Source organism: Oreochromis niloticus, linkage group LG12 (genome assembly GCF_001858045.2).
Source record: "Oreochromis niloticus isolate F11D_XX linkage group LG12, O_niloticus_UMD_NMBU, whole genome shotgun sequence".
NCBI lineage: Eukaryota > Metazoa > Chordata > Actinopteri > Cichliformes > Cichlidae > Oreochromis > Oreochromis niloticus.
This window is the reverse complement of record NC_031977.2, coordinates 8,525,158-8,547,554: the sequence shown is the minus strand read 5'-3', so window position 1 is coordinate 8,547,554 and position 22,397 is coordinate 8,525,158. Positions and strand designations below refer to the sequence as shown.

Sequence of the window (22,397 nt, the reverse complement as noted above, 5' to 3'; positions counted from 1 at the left end):
TGTCATCATCACCATCATCATCGTCGTCATCACCATCATTGTCATCATCATCATCATCGACATTGTCATCATCATCATCGTCATCATCATCATCATCATCAAGGAGGCTGTCTAGCATGTACAAATATGTCACCGTCTGAAGGTCAGTGAATGACTCACAGCTCAGACATTCATTTGATATACTGTGAAGACTGTATATAATTAAAATATTAATTTAATTATATATGTATTATATACAAATCATAAGGTTACAGCACAAAAAATATAATGTGAGATGAGACCTTGGTGCCCTCATATCTGGCTTCAGGGACGTATATACGGTTATTTACGGGGTTAAGCTTTCATCACCATCACCTGCCTTTATATTTTATGCACATTTTTATATAACAAAATTTTGTTACAGTATTTTTACTTTTATTTGAGAATTTTTCTTCTACTTGTCTCTGTTATATGGTTGGTCTTTTCTCCCTGGTCACTCTGTGTTTCCATGGATTTGAATTATTGGAAGTTGAATTAAAAATAACTCCTCAGCCTCGCAGCTGTGTAAATAGCCAGCACTTACCACAGTTCCCACAACTTTCCACTGCACATTTCTGACGTGGGGTGTTTTATATGTGTATCTCTTAGTGTTGTCACAAAAGGAAGCAGAACATGATGATGAATGTGCTGGACCTTCACAGAACACTGAGTAGCTAAGAAAAAATGAAAGTGGTGCATATTAAAGTTTGTTTTACGGCTGACAAAATTACAGTGAGAGCTTTAAAAACTGTGAGAGATCAGTATCAGTGCCAGTATCAGAGTCACATAGAAACCTCTCCTCTAGGACTGCTGACAAACCACAAAGAGGGATATCTGTGACAAAAACAAATGTTCTCACGTGGATCTCTGCGGGTCACATGAGTTTATTTTAATTAGACTCGATTTTTTCCCCCTTTACTGTGCAGTTTGCATTTGTCGAGCTGATATTTACTTAAGTATTGCCAAAAGCATTTGCTCGTTTGCTTTCACACGTATATGCACTTGAGTGACATCCCATTTTTAATCCACAGGGTTTAATATGATGTCAGCCCACCCTTTGCAGCTATAACAATTTCAACTCTTCTGTGAAGGCTTCCACGAGGTTTAGGAGTGTGTTTAAAGGTCAGCAAATATTTGTGGAAACCTGATATAAGTGACATGCCAGAACCTCAATGCAGCATTAAGATAATCCCCTAAAGCTTCTCTTAATCCACTTGAATTATTTTCATTCTCCTTGCACTGTGCCACTGCTGCACAGTAACTATTGTACCTGACCACAGGGAGGCAGTATAACAGCCTCCCTGTGCTGAGGGAGCTGGAGACCCAGCCCTAACCGTAACTTTTTTGAAATTTCCCAAATGTCCAACAAATAACATCCCTCTACTCTTTAAAGACCTCCGCATTTTTTTAATCAACATCTTGGACATCTTGGAAATCCTGAAAACATTCTGGAGACATTACATGCTAAAATGTAACCGCTCTGTAATGACAGCTCTCATTAGATTCAATGAGCAATGACTGGTACTCCACACCAGGAGGCTTTGGCACACCTGCTGGTGACTGTGACAGGCAACACTGCTGAGCCTATTTAGGCTGTCTGTGTCAGTGCTGTGACCATCACTGCTGTAAACAGCTTTGCTTCACATTTCACTGTTTTGATGCACCAGATAGAAATTCAAATATATCCTGTTAAAAGAGTAGAACATAACATACATTGGAATTTCTGTGAATTTTTTGTCAAAAAGTTGTGTATATGCACTTTTAACCAGTCCCAGTTGCAGTGTCTCTTGATAAGGCCACTTTGGGGAACTTGAAGAAGGAAGTCAGCAACAGCCATGCATCCAAGAGTCTTTCTGCTCACTTCATTCCATTTATTGTAAAATTTACAGCACCTAAGAAGGACTCAGGATCAAGAACGAGCATGGGAGAACCTCAAGTACCTTCCATCGACTCAGCACTACCTTTCCACTTCATTTTGAGAGGTTCCTGCCACACTGGTGTATCCAAAGCACCCTTGAGGGTTCACACCAAGCTTGGCACTCTGGATTGTTGCCATAAGCTACTGTCAGTCAACGGGCAGCAGTGCATCATTGGTCCTACAAGGTTGCACAAACAAGTGTAGCAGACAAAGACCCAAAGAGTGGATCAAAGAAGACACAAAAATGATCTCTGGGAGATTCACAAAAAGCAGCAGTCTTAAAAGCATCATTAATAAAGAGAAGCACCAGCAGAGCCATGACATTTAAGTTACACTAGCATACAATCGTTCTATAGGACCCCTGCTGTTAGGCTTTACTCTGTCGCACCAGTAAAACAACTGTATTCACTCAGAGATACTTTGAGATATGTGGCCTTCTGTATTTTCATGTAATGCTCTCTTATTTTGAACAAAACTGCTGCATGTATACTAAAGCTACATATACATGAGTGTTTCTCTGACCAGAAGCAATAAAAAGACAACAAGCATTTCCATTTCCTGTCTTCAACATGACTCCTAAAAAGACAGCAATTATCTTCTCATGGACTCCACTAGTAACCTATTATGTGCTCCATAACTCAACACGAGTCGTCCAGTTGTGGATATGATTCATTATGAATGTTCAGGAAAAAATCATCTCTGTCATTCTTAGCCTAATTTCCAGGCAATGTATGATATGATTTATGATTAATACTAGAAGTGATGTGGTAACAGTGACTGCTGTACACGGTGTAACAGCAACAGACGGATAATTACAAATCACATACTAAGGAGGAGGAATGGTGAATTAAGCACTTACTGCACCAATACCTTACTAATATCCTACTAATGCTTAATAGTCTGACATTGTTATGAAGTGCTACACAGTTACCCTATTTGGACATGTTTTAAATTTTCCTGAATAACATGGTCTATAATGTATTTCTGCATTTTCTGCTTACTCCGTGCTCCCTTGGGTTTGGATTACCTGGAGTCAAATTAAAACTTGAACATGCACCTGTGTAAATAGCTAACATTTGGCACTGTTCCCATGACCTTCAGCTGCACCTTGGGCGTGTTCGGTTTGCATATAAGATCAAAGGAAATTACAGGTGACACAACAGAAGGAAAAATAATAAACCAAATATAAAAAGCCTTAATTTGTTTGTGCTTGCATCTATTGCATCTATTGCATATTTACAATACATGTGCATCCATATACGTTGTATAAGGTATTAAATAAGGGACTGGATGAGTCCCAGGAACTGGTCAAAGTAGGACCACCTCTCAGTTTGACGGTAAATATAAAGCATCAGCTTTACACCAAAGGTCCTTGAGACACTTCTCCAGCAAAATGCATCTGAGTCATTCTCTGCTCATCGTGCTCTTCAGCCTCCCAGCTTGTAAGTTTAAAAGTATTTGTCATGATAGCTCTCTTTCAGTGAATCTGATATCAGAAAATCTCCCAAGAGGCTTGAGTTTTGATTTTGCCTGACGCAATGCCAGACAGTTCTGGGATGTGAACCTGCTACATGTCTCTGTTGGGTCTCCTAGTGCTGGGTTATCGAGCTCTGTGGCAGTTCAGGTCCATGATCCTGTGCACGGTACCTGATAGCTGGCCAGCGCTGGACTACGCTGATTACGGCTGCTACTGCGGGCTGGGAGGCTCTGGGACGCCTGTTGATGAGCTTGACAGGTAAGACTGCTGGAGTCGTATTGCTCATGCTGCCTGCCATGTTCTGTCCCCCAGTGAGATATCCGCCTCTGAGTCTCCCACAGTCACTGTGAATTATAAGTTGTATCGTACATAGTATTTAAACAAACTTCGCAGGAATAGTAAATAGTTTATGTAATCTAAGTGGACACATTTCTCAAAATGTAACAAAAAAATGTCATTAAACCCAAGAGTGTTTTTCTGCAGTGTTAATATTACATGCAAGGAGATTTCATACACACTGCACAGCTGCATGATTATTACTTTTATTTATTACCTGAACAATAATCGCAAAGCTGAACACAGGCTGGAAATCTTTATTCACTCTAATCTTGGTCACGGCAGATACGAGTTAAACTTCTCTTTTCTCAGCCACACAAACAGTAGAAACCAGATGAGGACCACAAAACTACTTAATTCATTATTTGAACATTAACAGTCCCATGAGCCTTTGTGCTCACAGTAACTGTTTCCTCAGAAAAGCCATTCAGTTGTTTGTGTAAATTAAATCTATTGCATTAATGGAATTTAGCTAGATTTGTCCATTTACAGTGTTCAGTGAAAAGTGTTTCTTGTGCAACTTTGCTTTATTATCTCTTTTTGTTTTATTAATTAAAAGCTCATTAGATAAAATTGATTAGTGAATCACCCTAGGCATTAAAAATGTCTCCATGGACTGAGCCGCACTGTTACGGACATATTTTTTTAATGTTTGTTTTTTGCTTGTTATAGACATAGATAGATATAGATAAAGAAAATACACACACACACACACACACACACACACACACACACACACAAACAAAGATAAAAATCAATGCCATCACTGGGCGACCTCAGAGTCACAGAGAGGTTGCTGATAAACTGTCCTATTTCCCGATTTCTGCCAAGTTAAGCAACAACTATGACATGTTGACCTTACTGATCCAGGATCCAGACTATATTCTAAGGAAACTGTTACCAGCAGTCCTTTAGTAAATTTAAAAGTTTTGCTTTAATGGTCTGATTGTGTCATGTGTTTGTTGTAGGTGTTGTCAGGTCCACGACCAGTGCTACAGTGATGCCATGCAGCACGATGACTGCTGGGCCATCCTGGACAACCCCTACACTGAAATATACAGCTATAACTGTGACAAGGCCAGCAAAACTGTCACCTGCCTGGGTGAGTGTTAACAACAACAGCAGTGTACTATCAATCAACCTTGTCTACAGCTAGTAGTTAGATTTTCTCTTACTGTGTACAGCAAATACTTCTTAAATAGTATTTATTCACTCAACCGTCTTCTCTGCCTTTCCCTTTTAGATGACAACGATCTGTGTGAGAAATTTATCTGCGAGTGTGACAGGAACGCAGCCATGTGCTTCGCTGAGGCTGGTTACAATGAGGAAAATGCTGACATCCCGAGTGACCGCTGCCAGTGAGCTGAAGAGGGCATCGTTATTTGAAAAAATAAAACATCAGTAAATGAATAGAAGTGCTATTGTTTCCATAGCATTTATTTATTGTCCAAGAAAAGACTTAAAGACATACATGCACGTTTCATCTATTTCTGTGACACATCAGCATCAGTAACATCTTTTCCATCATTCTGGACTCCTGCCTGCCATGCAGAGTCTGCCTTGCTGGCGAGGGAGGGGCGGGGTTGTCATCTCAGGGAGTTCCCCTGTTCCTCATGCCCTTTTCTCACAGATGTAGTGGAACTTGATGTTACAGTCGGCATCATTCCACAGCCTGCGTTCACGTCTTTCAGATGGATGAAGCTGCCCGCAGTCCTCTCCATTCTCTCTGTAGTCCCAGTCGTCTGGCTGGCCTTCATCCCAGAAACTGAACACAATCAGAAGAGGAAGGACAAATAATGATGCCACACATAGTGACGACTTCCTTCGGCCCCATTCATCTGTCTTTACATTTTTTTTTTACATTTCTCTTACGTTGGGGTTGACCTGTAGTCAGTTCCGTCCACCCAGCTCCACTGTCCCTCGTGATGTCGTTCCACGAGTCCGATCCAATAGGCATACTTGATTGGAACAATTCTGGAAATGTAGTCCTAGAAGTGATTTTAACCGCCCCCCCTTTGTTTAAGACAATGTTTGCTTCTTAATTGGCATGTTCACAGCAAGGTGATGTGATATGGAACTCACCAATTCCTCTGCAGTGTTCAGAACCAGCAAGTGTCCTCCGTGTGCTTTGCACTGCTCCTCTGCTTTGCTCCAGGTTATACTGGTGATGGATACCAGGTAACAGCTACTCTGGTAAGACACCCAGCCTTCGCTGCATGTTCCTATTATGATAAGGATTAACATATGTTGACTGTAAAAAGAAAAAAAAAATCTGATATTAATGATTTTAAAGCATGCAGTTTAATACCTCTAATTGGGGTGAGCTCCTCTAAGGCGACACTGTGAACTGTCGTCTTGCCTTAAATGTGGAAAACCACAAAACAAGAGCTTGTGAAGAGGACTAAAAGGTTTATGTGTGCACTGTCATATTCAAACCAGATATCATTACTGTTTTGTTTTTTAACCTGAACCGAGAGCTGATGTTGTTCCTCCATGGTTCGTTTTCCCAAGATACTGTTTGAGATCTGTGATTTCCCTGCTTAATTGTGAGACTTTAAGATAAAGAAATGATAGAAAGAAAAAGGTTAGATTCCTATATAGTTATATAATAATAATATATGAATGAACCAGCTTTACATGACTGTGGTCAATGTGGACTATAGCCGTACATTTGATCCCAGTTACCAGCAGCAGAATCAACAACAGCAGCACCAGCAGGCCATAGAGCACAAAAATCACAATCCTCTTCATACCTACAAACACTAACCAACATGTTATCACTGAATACTGCTGGAAACTACTTGATTAAAATGAAGTGACATGAAAAAGTTACCTGTCTTTGTGGTGTTTTGATAGACAGAGCTTCTATCCAACGATTCAACCTGGTGATACTGAGACTCCATCGCTGAAAGATATCAGTTGATGCAAATGTGTGCATAAGTACTTAAAGCGCAGTTACCAGGATTCAGTCTAGAGACATGATCAGACTAGAAGAGGTTAACCAAATGGTTCTTGTTTGTTTTTAGGCCTCATAATATGTTAACTATTAATGGTTCAATAAATAGACGCTGGTCTTTTAATAGTCTAAAAGCAAACACTTTCAAAGGTGTACAGCTAAAATGAGTTATTGTAAATTTAAGTTATGTAAATACTTGTTGTATTTATTGATATTTAGATGATTACGTTTATAACCCCCTGTGTCATGCACTAGTCTAAGCCTGCAAAGCCATATCAAGAGCAAACAATCCCAACCAATAAAACTTATCACTCACCTTGATCAGCCAGAGTATCTGGATATCTGGACTCTGACCATGCAACCCCACAAAATCCTCCCACTTTTTTAAAGAGAAATGCATTACAGGCACAGGAGATGTTTATAATGTGCTATAGTTATTCAAGGTTTATGAATCACTCTCTTGGGGTGAAGTTGGGAGAATTTAGGGGCTGTAACAAAAGAAGTGAAAGTCCTAAAAACTAGTTACAGTGGTTTTGGGGATCTAGTCAAATTTGAGTGAATTATAAACACAGAAAAGTACAGTCAGATTTTGATCTACCATCCAATACCATCTGGAAAGGATCCTAAACATTACTGGAGCAGTGTGGCAGACAATCATTCCGAGAAACTACTTAAAGAAATTAGAAGAAAGCTTGCTTAAGACAGTTCAGGCTGTGCTGAAGAATAAAGGTGACTTTCAGGATCATTAGAAATATTTTTTTCCCACCATATACACTGTATTCCAAGGATGCCTACATAAATTGCTGGACATAGGCTGCTGGGGGATTCCCATGATGCATTGAGTTTTTCCTTCAAGTCACCTTTCTCACTCACTATGTGTTAATAGACCTCTCTGCATTGAATCGTACTTGTTATTGATCTCTGTCTCTCTTCCACAGCATGTCTTTATCCTGTCTTCCTTCTGTCACCCCAACCGGTCGCAGCAGATGGCCCCGCCCATCCCTGAGCCTGGTTCTGCCGGAGGTTTCTTCCTGTTAAAGGGGAGTTTTTCCTTCCCACTGTCACCAAAGTGCTTGCTCATAGGGGGTCATTTGATTGTTGGGATTTTCTCTGTATGTATTATTGTAGGGTCTACCTTACAATATAAAGCGCCTTGAGGCGACTGTTGTTGTGATTTGGTGCTATATAAATAAATCTGAATGGAATTGAATTGAATTTCCCGTTCAATATACAGAAAATGAGGGGAGGCTAAACTAAATTAAATAAAACAATATTTTACAAAGTTACAAAATATAAGAAATACCTCTAATAAATACAAATAGCCCAATTATAAATATTCAGAATATTATAGGGATTAAATATATACGAATTATACATATAGAAAACCTCACACCTCATGAAATTAGACAAAACAGATCACGGTTACAGGTGTGTCGTTTTAATGTGAAATGCAGGCTGCAGTTCTCCATCTCACCGCTTGGTGACACAGCAGAGCTCACAGTTGTCCGGCCTTTACGTCACGCATGTGTACAAACCTCTTCCGGTCTCTTCGTCAGTCAGAAAGGAAAATGGCGGCTTTTGGACGTTTCTCTCAAGTGTTGCTGAGGTCTTCTTTGACCCAAACCCGGCGTCAGCTCTCTGCTGCCGCTGCCGGACACGGCGAGCAGTCAGGTAATTATAACACTCTATTTTACACCAGTGGTTGTATTTAATTTGTTTTGGCTTTAAGACGACCTGTAATGTTTTAACCAGTGACCTTGCTGAGCTAGCTAGCGTTAGCATTAGCAGTAGCAATGCATCCTTGAGAGGAGAGCACGTAGTCACTGCCCCCCGAAACTTGTGATTTTCTTGCATTTGTTGTTATCTGTGTCTCACAGCAGCGCAGTCTGTTAGTTAACATGATTTAAAAGTGGAGCAGTGTGATGAACAGCATGTCTTACGAGCCAAAGTGCAACAACAGATCAAAGGATAGTCATAAAGACACCTGATAATCGTTATGACCTGCAGCTTGTAAAGGAAGTATTTATTTCAACTCGAGAAAGACAGACCAGTGTTAAGATAAAGAGAGGCTAGGCATGCGTTTTGAGCAGGAAGGAAAGAGACAGCTTTAAACTGAACTGACTTGAGTCGAATAATTGTGGAGATACAAGGAAGTTTAACTGTTCTTGTATAAATGCACAGTTAATTTTGCATTTCTCATCGACAGGCTTTTAAAAGAGAGACTTTAAACCGTGTCTAGCTAAAAGGGTTCAGTAAGTGAGGTCATATCTTACAGAATCTTATCAAAAATCTTAAAGCTCAAACTAACAGCATCCCTCCCGTGGGGCCTTTTTATATGGTGTATTTTTGGACCAGATTTGAATGTAACTGTGTCTTTTAGTGAGTTAAACTGGTTGTATTTCTTGGATTTAGTTCTGGTCAAGGGCATGCTCTGTGGACTGTCTCAGTGGCATTCATATGATCTAACAGTGTCAGATGTCAGCACATTGTTATCTTTTTACTTCTCTTTCGCTCTTCTTTCTATTATTATTGTTACTTGTTAGTTAAATAATTCTGATTTCTTATCCCCAGGTAAGACCTGGAAGATCCTCACCTTCGTGGTTGCCCTTCCAGGTGTTGGAGTTTGCATGTTGAACACATTCTTGAAGGAGCAGCACCACAGCCATGAGCAACCAGAGTTTGTCCCTTACACCCATCTTCGCATTCGCAGCAAGGTCTGACTTCATGAGACTTGTAATTTTAAGTGCTGCCTTTTTAGAAAAACAAAACAAACAAAAACATTTTTGACTTAATTATGTTTTTCTTATCCTTCCCCTCCCATTAGCGTTTCCCCTGGGGTGATGGCAACAAAAGTCTTTTCCACAACCCACATGTGAATGCTCTTCCTGATGGCTATGAGGGACATGAGTAAAAACAAAACCTCCAGATGTCACAGATGGGATCAGTCCTCGTTAAGCAGTTGTTATTGGACCATACTCCTATTCACAGTTTACTCTTTCCTCTTTAATCGTGTTACCTCTATGCTCTTAACACAGGGCACCTGAACCAATAGCTCCTTTGTTCTGGACCATTATACAAAATGTCTGACTTAACATAAATAAAGTAACTTCTATTACCTCACTTTGTTTCTTTTATGTATCCATGCAGTTTGACCCATTTTATTTCCAGTTAGAAAATAACTAGAAATACCCAGCTGGGCTGTTGTTTGTTTACCCTGAACATGTCCTTGGCAGTTCTAATACCCTGCTTTACGTTTGCTCTGGCGCTGGAATACTGCACCTTGTCCTTTGCCCTGTAGGTGCTGTTACAGACTCTGAGGAGGAGCCGCACGTCACTCATCCTGGCTGGGGAAAACCCGGCAGTATTTTGCGACAATAAAGTTGCCAGTGCAAAAAGTGATATAGAACAGCACAGTCTCAGTATGTTCCTCTACATTCTCACTCTCAAGCAATGACCATTCGGTATCCATGAAACAGTCCTGTCAGAGAGACGGCCTGTACTGGCCAGATTTGAACCTTTTTAGTGAGAGGTTTGGATCTAATTTCTAATTACTAACAGCAGTTTTATTGAAAAGGCATTCTCACAAAGCACAAGAGTTACAGTTTGTAAATAATTATCATTGTTCAATATAAAGCTACTGTCATCAGCTGCCTTAGTCACAACAGGTAGCAGAGCATGTTGATTTCATGGTCATGTGAATCACTACACTATGCAGCCATCATCGTTTAATATAGTTTTTTTCCTTTAGATCATACACAAAATCTAAATAGACCGTGTTCATAGCAGACACTGAGAAGTCCTAATAGAAGAGCTGACAGTAACTAGTGTTCTCCTTTCCCCAGTAAAAGCTTTGTGATGTCCTGCTGAGGGAGTGGCTCCAACACCTGCGCTGAAGCAGCTCTTGTGTATTGTTCACACCTGTCTTCCTCTGTTACACAGAATAGAAAAAAACCTTTTCTTTGTCTCACTCAGTAAAATCTGGGTCAGGCTTGTGCCCGTTCAGCCTGTGGCTACGCCCCCCCCCACCCAAAACACCACATTACTCCTACGTTTGCTACAGGTCACCAGTGTCTATAAATCGGTTCTGTAAGCTTGTCCCGACCCAACAACCATCAACGTTATCAGTGATGATACGATGATTCGCGCACGTGACTCGCTCTTTGTTATAGACTCCACCTCTTTCACGTGAACGCGCTTTAAGCCGAATTAGAAAATCCAGGGTTAACAAAGCTCGCTGATAGACAGCTCAATGACACCGTTTACCTTTGCCTGCTTCCGGTTTTTTCGAGGCTAACTGATGATGGGACTCGTGCCGTAACTAACCGTGGCATCGATCAAGCTCGGCTTTACTCCGTCTCGCGACCGCGGGTTACGATTTGATTACTAAATCTAGCATTGAAACATCTCGGATAACTGCGCGCCCCCGCTCCTCCACGAAAGGAAGATCAGTCGCACGCAGAAACCCGGATCGAAATCCATGAACGCAGACGGAGGTGAGGAGACTTTGTGCAAGACCACATCACATCACATAAACAGTAACAAACCCCCCCCAAAAACAATCAAAACCAACAACAATCATCACGTGGTTTTTGACTCTCATTCATGTACATTTATAGTCCAATTTCTGTGTTATTTTAAAAACAGATTTTCAGATAATGAGGAAACAGGAGAGGGCGCATTTCTTCAGCTCTAAAGAGCAGGAGCTCATCCTGAAGTTGTATGAAGAGGAGAGAGAGATACTGACAGCTAAATCCAACACCACCAGTGCCTCTAAACTCAGAGAGGAAGCCTGGCAGAGAATTGCTGATAAAATAAACGCGTAAGAACACTTATTCACTCGTGTGAGTGACCTATATTCAAATTATTGAATATAGACCCCTGTAGTCTGTGCTGACACATCATCTTTATTTTTCCTGCTTCACAGGGTCTCGGACAGTGGCTACAAAAGGACATGGCAGCAAGTGAAAGTCAAACACAAGAACATTGTGCAAACAGGTGCAAACACTTTGTCTTAGTTTTGATCTCACTGAGTCAGCAGTTGCTTTGTAAAAGAGGTTTTTCTTTGTGGTTTTCTGCAAATCATTAAGTCTAAATGAATGAGTTTATGATCTTTGAGCTTATGAACTCTCCGCATCATTAAAATGCTTTATGCACATACATGCACCAGCATGACGGAGCTGTATAACATTCAATGTTTCTCTTCCTGCACTGGCTCAGAGTCAGTGAAGTCCAGGTGAGTTACGTACCTGTCAAATCTGTCCCTGTGCAGCAAAAAGGAAAAGGGTTGCAATGATGAGAAACGAGGGCGGCTCGGCGACCCCGTCTCTGAACTCTGGTGAGGACGACGTGCTGCATCACAAAGACAACGGGCTGAGGGTGGAGGTTCTCCCCGGAGGCGCCTGTATTGACCCGGCAGCTGTGTCTGACAGCTCTTTCATGAGCGGTAGGTGAAATTCACGAGCATCCCTGCAAAAGTTTCCACGTTGGCTTATTTAAATGTTGCTTCGATGCTGCAGTGTCGGGCCACCCTGTCCTCCTGCTGCCCGTAACAAAGACTGAACCAGAGAGCCTCAGCAGCGACGAGACGGACGTTAGTGACACTCAGTTTGAGGGGGTGAGTACTGCTGCACGTGCATATCCTGGAGCTTTTGCCTGTGAGTACTTGGCATGAGGACTGGATTGCTCTTTTTAACAGGACGTTCATGGAAGCAGCTTGCAGGAGGGCGCCAACGCAGCTGCCGCTACAGTTAGTGGCAGAAGCAGAGAGGTGAGGTGCATTTGTCACAGCTGTCCTGTGCTAATGAGAAGAACCAAATGCAACAAGAGCGCATGTTTTGTGTAATCTGATTCACAGAAGCAGACAGAAGACCTCAGGTCTCTCTACTGCTCCTACCTCAAGAAGGAGATTGAGAACCGGGACCAAGAGATGGCTTACAGAGCACTTAAAATGAGGAAGCTGGAGAAAGAAATCTTATTACTTGACAAGCAGCTGATGTGATTGCAAGGAAAAAACAAAAGTACTTTTATGCTTTTATGTGGAAAAACAAGAATTTGTTGAAATGACATGTTGCCTTTTACCCCGACACACTCACAGAGGTGTGTTTAGGTTGTAGTTGGCTGCAGCTGTAGGCAGCATGATCTCTTACATCCTGGTCAAGGTTGTAATGATACGTGTCAGTACCCTTTTTTTTGCAATATTGCATCACACAACTTATGCAACGGTGCTGATGCTGCCGTACACCGATTCTCAGACCACGAGAGTGTTTAAAGTGCACTGATGGAAGGCAGCATGGCTGCTTGAGGGTTCACAGTAGCATGTAAGTGGAGCCTGTGAGAGCACCATGTTCACTGTACTCTACCACAGCAGGTTCAAATGAACGAATGCAACAACAGATGGCTTTAATGTCAGAAGAGATTTTCAGGACCTTTTATATGTATTTGTGACAACTGGTCCAAATCTTATGCTTAAAATTTTAAATTGAAATTCTCAAGCTCCTTGGAAAACGTCCTGAGGTCCAGGAAAGATGTGACAGAGAGTTCTTGCTGATCCACTTTTATTAACCTTTCTCTGAAGTCACATTAATGGATGCCGTTGCTAAGCAGATGCAGCTAACGCAGTCGGTGTTCCACCAGAACCCTCGCTCTGTTTTGATGATTTTATTCCGGCCAATCGTGGTTATTTATAGAGCCGCTTCATTAAACCACAAAGTGTCTAACACAAGGAGACATCTTCATGACATGACAGATTTGTAACAGCTCATCATTTTCTTGTGGTTGCCTAAACGAAGCTCACAGCGCGGGAGATTATGTGATGATGTCATTTCTCAGTCATGTTGGTTTTTTAATACAGGATGCTCCAGCCTATCCTCTGCTAAAGGATAGGAAGCATCTGAGCATCTTTAGTGTCCAAGGAATTTCACCAGCTCTTATTATGGCTGCCATGCAGATACAGCTGAGTCACTTTGCTCAGTTGGAAACCTTCTAAAGCAAAGCTGACTCTTTGTTTTCAACCACCAGCACGCAGAAAATTGGTGCTAACTGTTCTGTCACTGCTGGAGGCCTCCTAATAAACAGGCCGCTGGGTCACGTGATTTTCAAACGCATAAACTTTGCAGTTTATAAGAATCGTTGTCTGCTCTCTCTATGAACAGCTCTAACTCTCTGACATTTATCTCCAAAGAGTGATGTAAAAATCATGAGGTTAAGAGTAGAAAAAACTGAACTGTTAATCATTATGTTGATTAAATATGAATTTTGGTAAAAGTATGACTGCTTAGTGTAACTATTACTACTTCATATCATCGCTGTTGAGTCCGGTGTGCCGGAGAATGGGTTGTGAAGACTTTTCTACAGAGACAGGTGTGTCCTTGGACTCCCACAGTGCACTGCGCGATTGTTTGTGGGTCCAGAGTTCGCCGTTAGGCGTGGACATTGTCCAGCAGCTGCACGTCCTCAGGAGGCTTGGACACTAAATCGAAATGTCTGGGCTGGACTGAGAGTGAAAACAGCGCTTCCTGGCCAAAAATATTAAACTCGAGTCCATCCTTGTGAACAGCTGCATGCTTGAACGTCTCCCTCTCTCACCTGATAAGCAGCTCAGTCCAGTTGCATCGCGCTTTCCCGCAGTCATGGGCTGGCGAGCGGTGCGCGTTCACGGCCCACGAATTGAAGCCATCCTTAATTGAGAGCAGAGAAATGGATGTGCGATGGTTATGCGGAGGAAAATGTGAAGTCAAATCGGCAGGAAGGTGTAGAGCGTTTCAAAAATTTCCCGATCCAGTCCCAGTGGAAGCACGTGTGATGCTGGGAGGGGCTCGTTACAAATGCGTTGTTATTGCGCAGTTTTTAAATCCACGCTCGACCTTTAACACCGTGCGTGAGAGTGGAGCTGCTGGAGGTCACCGTTCCTGCCAAAAGCCTCTGGCACTCCCTTTCCCAGGATGAAGAGCACGCGGGCATTTCACGTTTCCAGGCTTATGATCGGTTGTTGTCGAAGTCTTATGGAGCAATACACAGAAACGGTCCATGTAATGTGCCACCGGTTTGATTAAAAAATAAAATACAATAAAAACAAAACAAAACATTAGTTTGGTGTGGATGTGATTTCTTCCTCTTTTTTTTAAAGTTCTGCCTAAAGCATCCGTTTCCACGTAAATTAAAGAGTAATTTAAACAGTTGTAAATGACTTATTGGGCTATAATCTGTCGAAAATACCTTAAACATAACTCTCATGAATGATATCAAGTCATTCCGAGGCAGAAAGAACATCCCTGTCACAAAGTAGAAGCTGCAATCAAGTTTTGGTAAAGGGACTATTTAGGGACATTTTAAAAAATGTCTCTTTGAAGAGAGATCTGGCCAACATGGAAACAAATATCACATTTCTATAAAGATGTTTTGTGTTTTGTCAAAAAAGGACTGGACTGACTGTAAACATGGAGTAGGAACAACCAGGCTTGCAACACTGATCATTTCTTGATTTTAGCCCTTCATAAATCCTGTTGATTACCAATAAAAAAAAATGGCTTAAAATAGACAAATTTGACTGTGGCAGTATTCATACATTCAAGGATGTTTGAGAAGCACGTTGTCTGAAAACGCCATGATAGTTTTACAAAACAAACAAACAAAATAAGAAGAAGGTGAAACTTTCCACAAAAATTTCACGTAAAAGCACCGACACTGGGATCATAATCAATGTGACAATAAGAGGCAATCCGCCAACCAGCAGTGAGTGATCCTCACACACTCTCGTCTTCACGTTTCTACTAATGTGAAGCGTAATGGCGCACTAGTTTGTCCCTGTGCGCTCGCCGTCCTTTCACATGATTTCCACTGCGTGTGACTGCCCTGCATTCCTCAAGTGGCGATATTTTCTCTGTGTGGAAGTGATTAAACCTTACGGCGAGCGAAACGTAAACATGGCGTGAAAACACGCTCCGTGGCCGTGTTTTGAGTGATCTGCGGCAAACAGCGGACCGTCTGCGGTGTGAGAGGCGATTACTAAGATCAGAATTCGCGGATAAAACATCAGTTCCACTTTTTGTGTTTTTGTAGTTGTGTGTGTGTGTCTGTCTGTCAGAGTGCATCTTCAGCCTGCTCGAGCGGATGGATACAAGATAGCCGATGACTGAGGGGCTTCTGGGAGCTTCGCGTCGGTCATGGCTGAGCTTCTGCAGCCAGATTCAAGAATGTAAGATCCGCTGAAAGCCACTTTTACTACAGACACCAGCTACAGAGGGTGGACCATAAACATACACGGCTTTGCTACTTTGCTGATAGTGAGCTACTACATTATTATAGCAAACCAAACATATGTTTATGCACAAAGTTAATTAGATGCTTGCTTCCAGCACAGTATTACTAATGCGTGATTGAAATGTGGCTTTTCTTGCTTCTTTATTTCTTAAATGACACATTTAGCCACTCATGTGTGCTTACTTCTGCAGGTGTAACTATTTCTTCCTATATGATGGATCCAAGGTCAGAGGAGAGGCTGATCCTACAAGAGACGGGATCTGCTACTTCTACCCTGAAGAGGTCTGGCTGACACAAAGTGCTGCAAGCTGCACGTCTAGTGTGTGTGACTGTGTGTGTGTGTGTGTGTGTGTGTGTGTGTGTGTGTGTGTGTGTGTGTGGGAGGGAGGGAGTGTGTCGAAGATGATAACAATCTCCCAGCACTTGTATTTGTGTGCTTATGTTCTTAGCTTGATTTCAGAGAAGTCTGTGAAAGCATCATGTGTCTCTGTCAGACCCCTCTAGACAAACAGGAGCTGCTGTGTGGGCAGCTCGCCGGCGTGGGCCGCTGCGTCTCCGAGCTCTCCTCCTCTCCAACACGCACACTCAGGCTGCGGCGCAACAAGTTCGCCATCCGCATGAAAGATGACTTCTTCTGGGTGAGTGGGGCTCTACTGGTGGTCCAGCAGCAACCTCTTGTGATATTTCAGGCTTCACCAATGGTTATTCTGGGGATGTGTTTTCTTTTCTCCCCCAGGCGCTGGGCTGCTCGGTGGATGTCCCTACTGTCAGCGTCTCTGAATTCCTGGACCAGCTGATTGACCTCTTCTGTTTCTACAACGGCCCTGTCCGCCGGAGCTATCAGGTGCAGCTGCACAAATACTTCTGCTTTGTTCTACGTAGGTTTAAGAAACATTTACATCAGCCGTCACAAAAAGATCAAGATATCTGACAGCACAACCAGTGACAAGTTAAAGGGGGAAAAAAGCTGCATTTTTGACCCATGTTTGTGGCTTTCAGCGACACTGTGGGGCTTTTTATTGAAATGGTTTTGGGTGGACTTAGTTTGAAGGGTCAGTGCAAACCTTCATCTCTGGTCTCTTATCTGAGCTTCATCCGTAGCACTGAGTATGACAACAAGGTGAATCACACGCTGTGGCAGGCATGCGATCTGGGTCCATGTGAGACATTTCGGGCCATGCCGTTAAACAGTGCTCTGCCACCTTTATGCTTGAATTTCCTTTAATTTGCCACCTGTCTGAATAAAATCCCCAAATGCTCATTGTCATCGAGTTTGACCTTTGCTTTGCAGCTCAACAGTCAGGAAACCCTGGCAGCCAGGTGGGCGAGGTACCTCTCTCACCTGCAGTCAGGATCCTCAGAGCTTAGTCACATCTTCAGCTGCTTGAGGACCATTGACTCAACTAACGTAAGTACTGTTAGTAGCCTGCCGCCACTCAGAAGGCAGAATATGTCACAATGTCCTGTGGTGTTGAGTAAGACCTCAGCATGGCTCGACAAACCATCAGCGGTTCATTTCTGCTTATTTAGTGTACCTGCAGGATACATGTAAACAATACGGTGGGCACACGCTGGAGATTTGCTCAGTAGATGATAACATAAAAGCAAAATTTTTTTTTTATTGTTTATTTCTGCATGAGCTGCAGGTAACATTTCATCGGATTCATTTCCTCAGGTTGACCCCCTTCTCCTGCTCAAAGCGGCCCTCATTCTTCAGGCCTGTCAGCGCTGCCCTCTAGTGTTAGCCGGCTGTATTCTGTTCAGAGGAAGGTGAGCGCGCGTTTGAAGAGAACGGCCACGAGTTCTTCTTTTAAATGTCAGCTTCTGAAATCAGAATTTTTTTTTTAATGTATTTTTTTGTGATCTGCTTCAAAGAGTTGTCAGCACACAGATGTCTCCAGGGCTCACAATGAAGGTCATGGTTCACGAGAGTGAAACATACACCAAGGTAGGACTTCAGCATTTGTCCAGAGGTTTCCTAAACTTTTTTTCCTTTTTCTTCAGATCAGCAGTAGTAAAATCGTAGATATAATGAAAAAGTTAAAGTAAGTAAATCAGCCTGAAAAGACGAGACGCACCAGACCACCCCCCCCCCATTCACACGCATACATACACATAATTAGCATATGGGATGGAAGCTCAAGGGTACTTTAACACTCATTTAAGAGTGAGTTAAAAGATTGATGCCACCAGGTCCCTCCGCTGTGAGGACACCATGCTTGATTGATGCACTGTGCAGTTAGTGTTTTGTGACAAATTTCTTTACAAGCTGCAAAAGCCGTACTTCAATAGAAGTCAGAAAATAACTTCTTCTTCATCCAGGGTCACTCTCTTTGTTGTGATAGGTCTATAAACGCATAATAATTCCACATGTCTCCACTGACTCTATGTTTTTATTTCTCTAAGACGCAGGCAATCTTTAATAATGTCTAAAATGTAACAAAAAATACTGCATAACTTTGGCCTGCTGCTAAAGTACAGAACGTCACTTGTGGACGGGCTATAAACAATCAAAAAATTGTTTAGGTTTGAAACTGCAGCTTGTATATATTGTAAAAATGAATGAATATTAAGTGTTGGCATATTTTCAGCCTGATGAAAACTTGGTGTATCTCAACATGGTGTGCAGTGTGTCCTGTTAATCTGTAACAGATGAATAGATTCTGAAAGTAACGTACTTAAGAAATAGGGGAGAAAAATCCATCAATAATGAAGGGAAATGGGGAGAAAGGTAGTAGCAGATTTTATGGAGTGATGAATCCAAATCTCCAAATGTAAAAGTTTCAGAGACACTCCGAGTGTCTGTGACCATCTATAAAACACGGCGGAGGCTCTGTCATGGTTTGGAACTGCGTTTCCACCAGTCTTGTTTGAGATCTTGTCAAAATGAATGGAATTATGAACCCAGTAGAGCTCCATCATTTTGATCTAACTGTGCCAAAAAGTGTGTTATCGGAAGCAGCTTCATTTTTCAGCATGATGATGATCCCAAACACACAACCAGTGCACTAAACCTGGATAGAAAAGACACAGTGGAACACCATCAGTCATGGACTGACCACTCCAGAGACTGGACATCAACATTATTGAAGCAGTGTTTTGACAGAAAGACAGACAGGACAGAAGGCAAAAAGAAGAGCTTTGAATGTCCTTGAAGAAGCCTGGTGAACTATTCCTGAAGGCTATTTAAAGAAAAGTATAAGAAAGCTCGTCTAAGAGAGTTCAGGCTGTGTTGAAGAATAAAGAATAAAACCTAAAAATGACAGAAAGCAGAAAAACTGGAGTAAGCCTTGACAGCTAATCTCAGCACACGCAGTGATTCATCCTGTATGCTGCCACTGTGACCCCGGGGTAGCTCAGCTATAAGCAGGTAATGCAAAGACGCATGCAGAATTGCAGTGTGGTGCCAGGTGTTCTCACAAGCTAGCAAACCTGTTAGATCCCCTAGGAGGATGTGGGCTGGTGGATAATTAAAGTGGGCTGATGATGCAGCTTTCTCTCTCAGAGGTTCTCAGAAAGCCTTTATTGTCATTGTGCAGAAAGACACTGAAATAAGGAGTGCTGCTGCTCCTGGTTGTTGCATTTAAGTGTTGCTGCTGTATAACAGGCAGCAAAAAAATAATAATAATGATAATTTTTTTCTTGTGTAGGCTCAGAGGCCCAATGGAACAAGTGCATCAAGCTCATTTAGCGGCACTGTCAGCTCTACAACTGTGTTCCTGACCACGCCTGAACTCCAGGACCTGCAGTCCGCTCCCGTCGACAAAGGTTTCAGGTGGTTTCTCCTTATTTATTTTACAGATGAGATTTAGTGAAGCCTATTCAAACAAGCTGCTTGAGTCCCATTCTTACACAGTTCTGACTTTCTAAAACCTTCCAGCTGTCCTACCACCCCACAAAGAGACGGTCCCTCAAAGAAGACCCGCCTGTCAAGGACTTTATCCGACACTCCTTCTACTGAGTCACAAGTGTCAAATCCAAGTTCCTCCCAGCCTCCTCAGAAGGCGTCCCTCAGCCCTCGTTTGTCAGACTTGGATGTGTTCAGCCCGGCTCCGACCCACAGCGCTGCCAATTCCCTCAACCCATCTCCACAGTCGCTCAGGCCTTCTCTCTCAAATGGAGAACACTCTGTTGAAGATGAGATGGAAGAGAGCCGCTCCCGCAAAAGCACAGGTGGTCGCAGCCAGATTCACAGTGAAGGAGACGGCTCCGTGTTTGAAGAAGACTCCCATCTAAATGGAGGAGAAGGGGAGGGAGCTTTTGGGGGGGTCTTTGACTTCCAAGCAGTCGAGTCTGGAAATGAGCAGCCGCACGATGATAAGGTGGTGGAGGAAGACAGCAGTGTCTCCTGTGGGAGTGTTTCAGGCCACAGCGCAGGGAAGAGCGATCCTCCTCCTCTTCTTCCTCCTCCTCATCGTCTCTCTGACGCCTCAGAGGAGAATGCGCTGATCCCCATGACGTTGTACATGCACAGAGTGAAGGGCTTGGTGCTGGCTCTGCTGGTGGAGCCTCACTTCATGAGTGACGCCACTTCTATGGAGGAAGTGGTGAGGGCTGTGTTTTGTTTTGTTTTTCCCTCTGCAAACTGCAGCTTAATTTAAATTCAAGCAAATGAGTGCGTTGTTTTTGCCTTTGTCATGCTGATATGTGGCATTGTCGCTCTGTCTCCAGTATCACAGCAGCCTGGCTTCACTCAATGGACTGGAGGCCCATCTGAGGACCATCTCTCCGGGTGCCCCGGGAGGTCCGGGGCCCTACACCTTTGCCCATTTCGACTGCGTTCAGAGCACGCTCACAAGTAATAACTGCCCCTAAAATATCTAATCAGCTGTCTCCCTGCGTTAAATACTCGGCACTCCCTACGCTTGTCTTTTCAACCTTTTTTTCAAATCTGATATTTCCAAACATTCTGTCTCTTCCAGTTTTCCAACTTTCACTTTTCTGCTGAAGTGAGTATAAGTGCCGGCATCTCTACCCAGGTTAATGGGGCTGGGAGGGGGGAGGGTTGCTAGATTGTCTTTGCATGAGCTAACTGCTAATTTCAAGGACTGTGATCAGCATTCCTTAGAGCTGCAGGCATGCCTGTCCAGGTTAATGTGCCTCTGTTATTGTGTGTCTCTGCAGCCAACCTGTCTGGCCGGTCAGGGGGAGCCTGGGATCAACCCTTTGTCAGAGCCACATCACTTCTTCACTCGCATTTCTGTAACACTGAGACTCTGCAGGAGGCTATTATCAGGTCAGCATGGCAATGATGCAGTAGCTGTTGGGGTGAGAGGGTGGAGGGGGCAGGGGGATTTCTTCTTCTTCTTCTACTCAAGTAAAGATTAGAAGGGAGGGGGGTGTATTTCACAGTTTATCATGTCCATCCCTCTGAACCTAAATCTTCCCTTACCTAGCGTGGATCTCGCTCAGACAGCTGATATATACTGGCAAAGAAACCACACTGTTTGCCTTCTTTAGTGTGTTTGTTTGTCACGCTTCGTTGCGTGCCGCCCCTCCGCAGGCTTGAAATTTAAATCTGCGTGACATTATGTCGGCAGGAGTGCCAGCACAGCTGTGTATGGAACCCGCAGCGTGGCCCAGGAGACTTACTTCCAGCAGAACGGCGGCTCGCTGAGGAACTCGGGCATCCCAAACCACCAGGACAGCGCTTTCTCGCTACCCAGCAAGGCCCGGCACAGACTGCTGAAACACGGGGTTAACCTGCTGTGACAGGGCAGCATCGGGTCGCTCGTTCAGGAGGAAATGAATTTTACTAGGAGAAGAACTGCCCTGTAAGTAACATTAAAAAAGTTAAAATAAGAAAAAAGCTCTGCGGTAGGAAATTTTACAACAGGATTAAATCTTCTTTGCAGCCCTGCAGCTGTGGTTTACTTGTTCCCACGACATGCTGTACATTACCATACACTGTGACACTGTGCTGTAAAACCCTAGTGGATCTCATATTCACAGCAGAACTGTTTTTTTTAATTTATATTGTAACTATAAATTTGCTATGACAGTGGATGCTTGTTAAAGCTTAGGTAAAGTAGGTTATGTTTACTTCCTTGCTTATTTGAGTCCAATTTTATTTGTTATATTTAAACAAAACAAAACAAAAAGCTCAGCCTGTGTACTTGTCTGCAGCAGATGTTCCTGTTGCTTGCACTCATGCATTTAGACTGAAGCCAGAATCGTTATCCTCTCCCACATTTGAGAAGAGAGACATGCATGTTCGCTGCTCCTGTATTGGCTTATTTCTTCTATTTCTCTAGTAATAAAAAGTAATCAAAAAGTGTTTTTTAAATATTTGTTTATCAGGAGTATAATTTGTATTTACTGCTGCCATTTACACAAACTGTGTGTATTTGAAGGTTTTCTGAGAGGAGGTTTGCTGTGTGTTTTAAAATAAAATGAATATGTGATCCGCTCTGAGTTGGCCTCTTATGAGCTAC

General features: G+C 42.8%; 4 protein-coding genes and 1 long non-coding RNA gene across 9 annotated transcripts; 3 read left to right on the top strand and 2 right to left on the bottom strand.

Moving 5' to 3' along the window:
* Window positions 1–3,224: 3,224 nt before the first annotated feature.
* pla2g1b (phospholipase A2, group IB (pancreas)) lies at window positions 3,225–5,469 on the top strand. The gene is made up of 4 exons (XM_003445672.4): window positions 3,225–3,378; window positions 3,530–3,671; window positions 4,718–4,851; window positions 4,993–5,469. Exons 1-4 carry the CDS (start codon window positions 3,330–3,332, stop codon window positions 5,109–5,111), a joined length of 444 nt encoding a protein of 147 aa, XP_003445720.1. The 5' UTR covers window positions 3,225–3,329; the 3' UTR covers window positions 5,112–5,469.
* Window positions 5,169–6,969, bottom strand: asgrl1 (asialoglycoprotein receptor-like 1). 3 transcript variants are annotated; one of them, XM_005473010.4, is made up of 7 exons: window positions 6,583–6,968; window positions 6,419–6,511; window positions 6,215–6,301; window positions 6,058–6,108; window positions 5,832–5,971; window positions 5,622–5,737; window positions 5,169–5,514 (listed from the first exon to the last, which is right to left on the bottom strand). In XM_005473010.4, the coding sequence occupies exons 1-7, from the start codon at window positions 6,650–6,652 to the stop codon at window positions 5,361–5,363; spliced, it is 711 nt and encodes a 236-aa protein (XP_005473067.1). In that variant the 5' UTR covers window positions 6,653–6,968; the 3' UTR covers window positions 5,169–5,360. The 3 variants fall into 3 exon arrangements, with proteins under 3 accessions (XP_005473067.1, XP_003445721.2, XP_005473068.1); XM_003445673.5 differs by having other exon boundaries at window positions 6,419–6,502; window positions 6,583–6,966; XM_005473011.4 differs by lacking the exon at window positions 6,419–6,511 and having other exon boundaries at window positions 6,583–6,969.
* Window positions 6,970–9,284: 2,315 nt separating this feature from the next.
* LOC109204496 (uncharacterized) lies at window positions 9,285–11,099 on the bottom strand. Its single transcript, XR_002063988.2, has 2 exons — window positions 10,969–11,099; window positions 9,285–9,455 (listed from the first exon to the last, which is right to left on the bottom strand). It is a non-coding gene; the product is annotated as an uncharacterized LOC109204496 (long non-coding RNA).
* On the top strand, window positions 11,058–14,791 carry LOC102075650 (uncharacterized). Its single transcript, XM_005473009.4, has 7 exons — window positions 11,058–11,198; window positions 11,350–11,524; window positions 11,630–11,700; window positions 11,975–12,148; window positions 12,222–12,319; window positions 12,401–12,472; window positions 12,560–14,791. The coding sequence occupies exons 1-7, from the start codon at window positions 11,183–11,185 to the stop codon at window positions 12,701–12,703; spliced, it is 750 nt and encodes a 249-aa protein (XP_005473066.1). The 5' UTR covers window positions 11,058–11,182; the 3' UTR covers window positions 12,704–14,791.
* A 746-nt stretch (window positions 14,792–15,537) lies between these two features.
* hps4 (HPS4 biogenesis of lysosomal organelles complex 3 subunit 2) lies at window positions 15,538–22,374 on the top strand. 3 transcript variants are annotated; one of them, XR_003213273.1, is made up of 13 exons: window positions 15,538–15,898; window positions 16,155–16,245; window positions 16,458–16,601; window positions 16,700–16,807; window positions 17,255–17,371; window positions 17,639–17,733; window positions 17,839–17,911; window positions 19,614–19,738; window positions 19,820–20,510; window positions 20,635–20,761; window positions 20,886–20,912; window positions 21,088–21,199; window positions 21,504–21,522. XR_003213273.1 is itself a non-coding variant. In XM_013271608.3 (12 exons), exons 1-12 carry the CDS (start codon window positions 15,867–15,869, stop codon window positions 21,673–21,675), a joined length of 1,887 nt encoding a protein of 628 aa, XP_013127062.1. In that variant the 5' UTR covers window positions 15,540–15,866; the 3' UTR covers window positions 21,676–22,374. The 3 variants fall into 3 exon arrangements, 2 of the variants coding, with proteins under 2 accessions (XP_013127062.1, XP_005473063.1); XM_013271608.3 differs by lacking the exon at window positions 20,886–20,912 and having other exon boundaries at window positions 15,540–15,898; window positions 21,504–22,374; XM_005473006.4 differs by lacking the exon at window positions 20,886–20,912 and having other exon boundaries at window positions 15,543–15,898; window positions 19,844–20,510; window positions 21,504–22,374.
* Window positions 22,375–22,397: the final 23 nt, after the last annotated feature.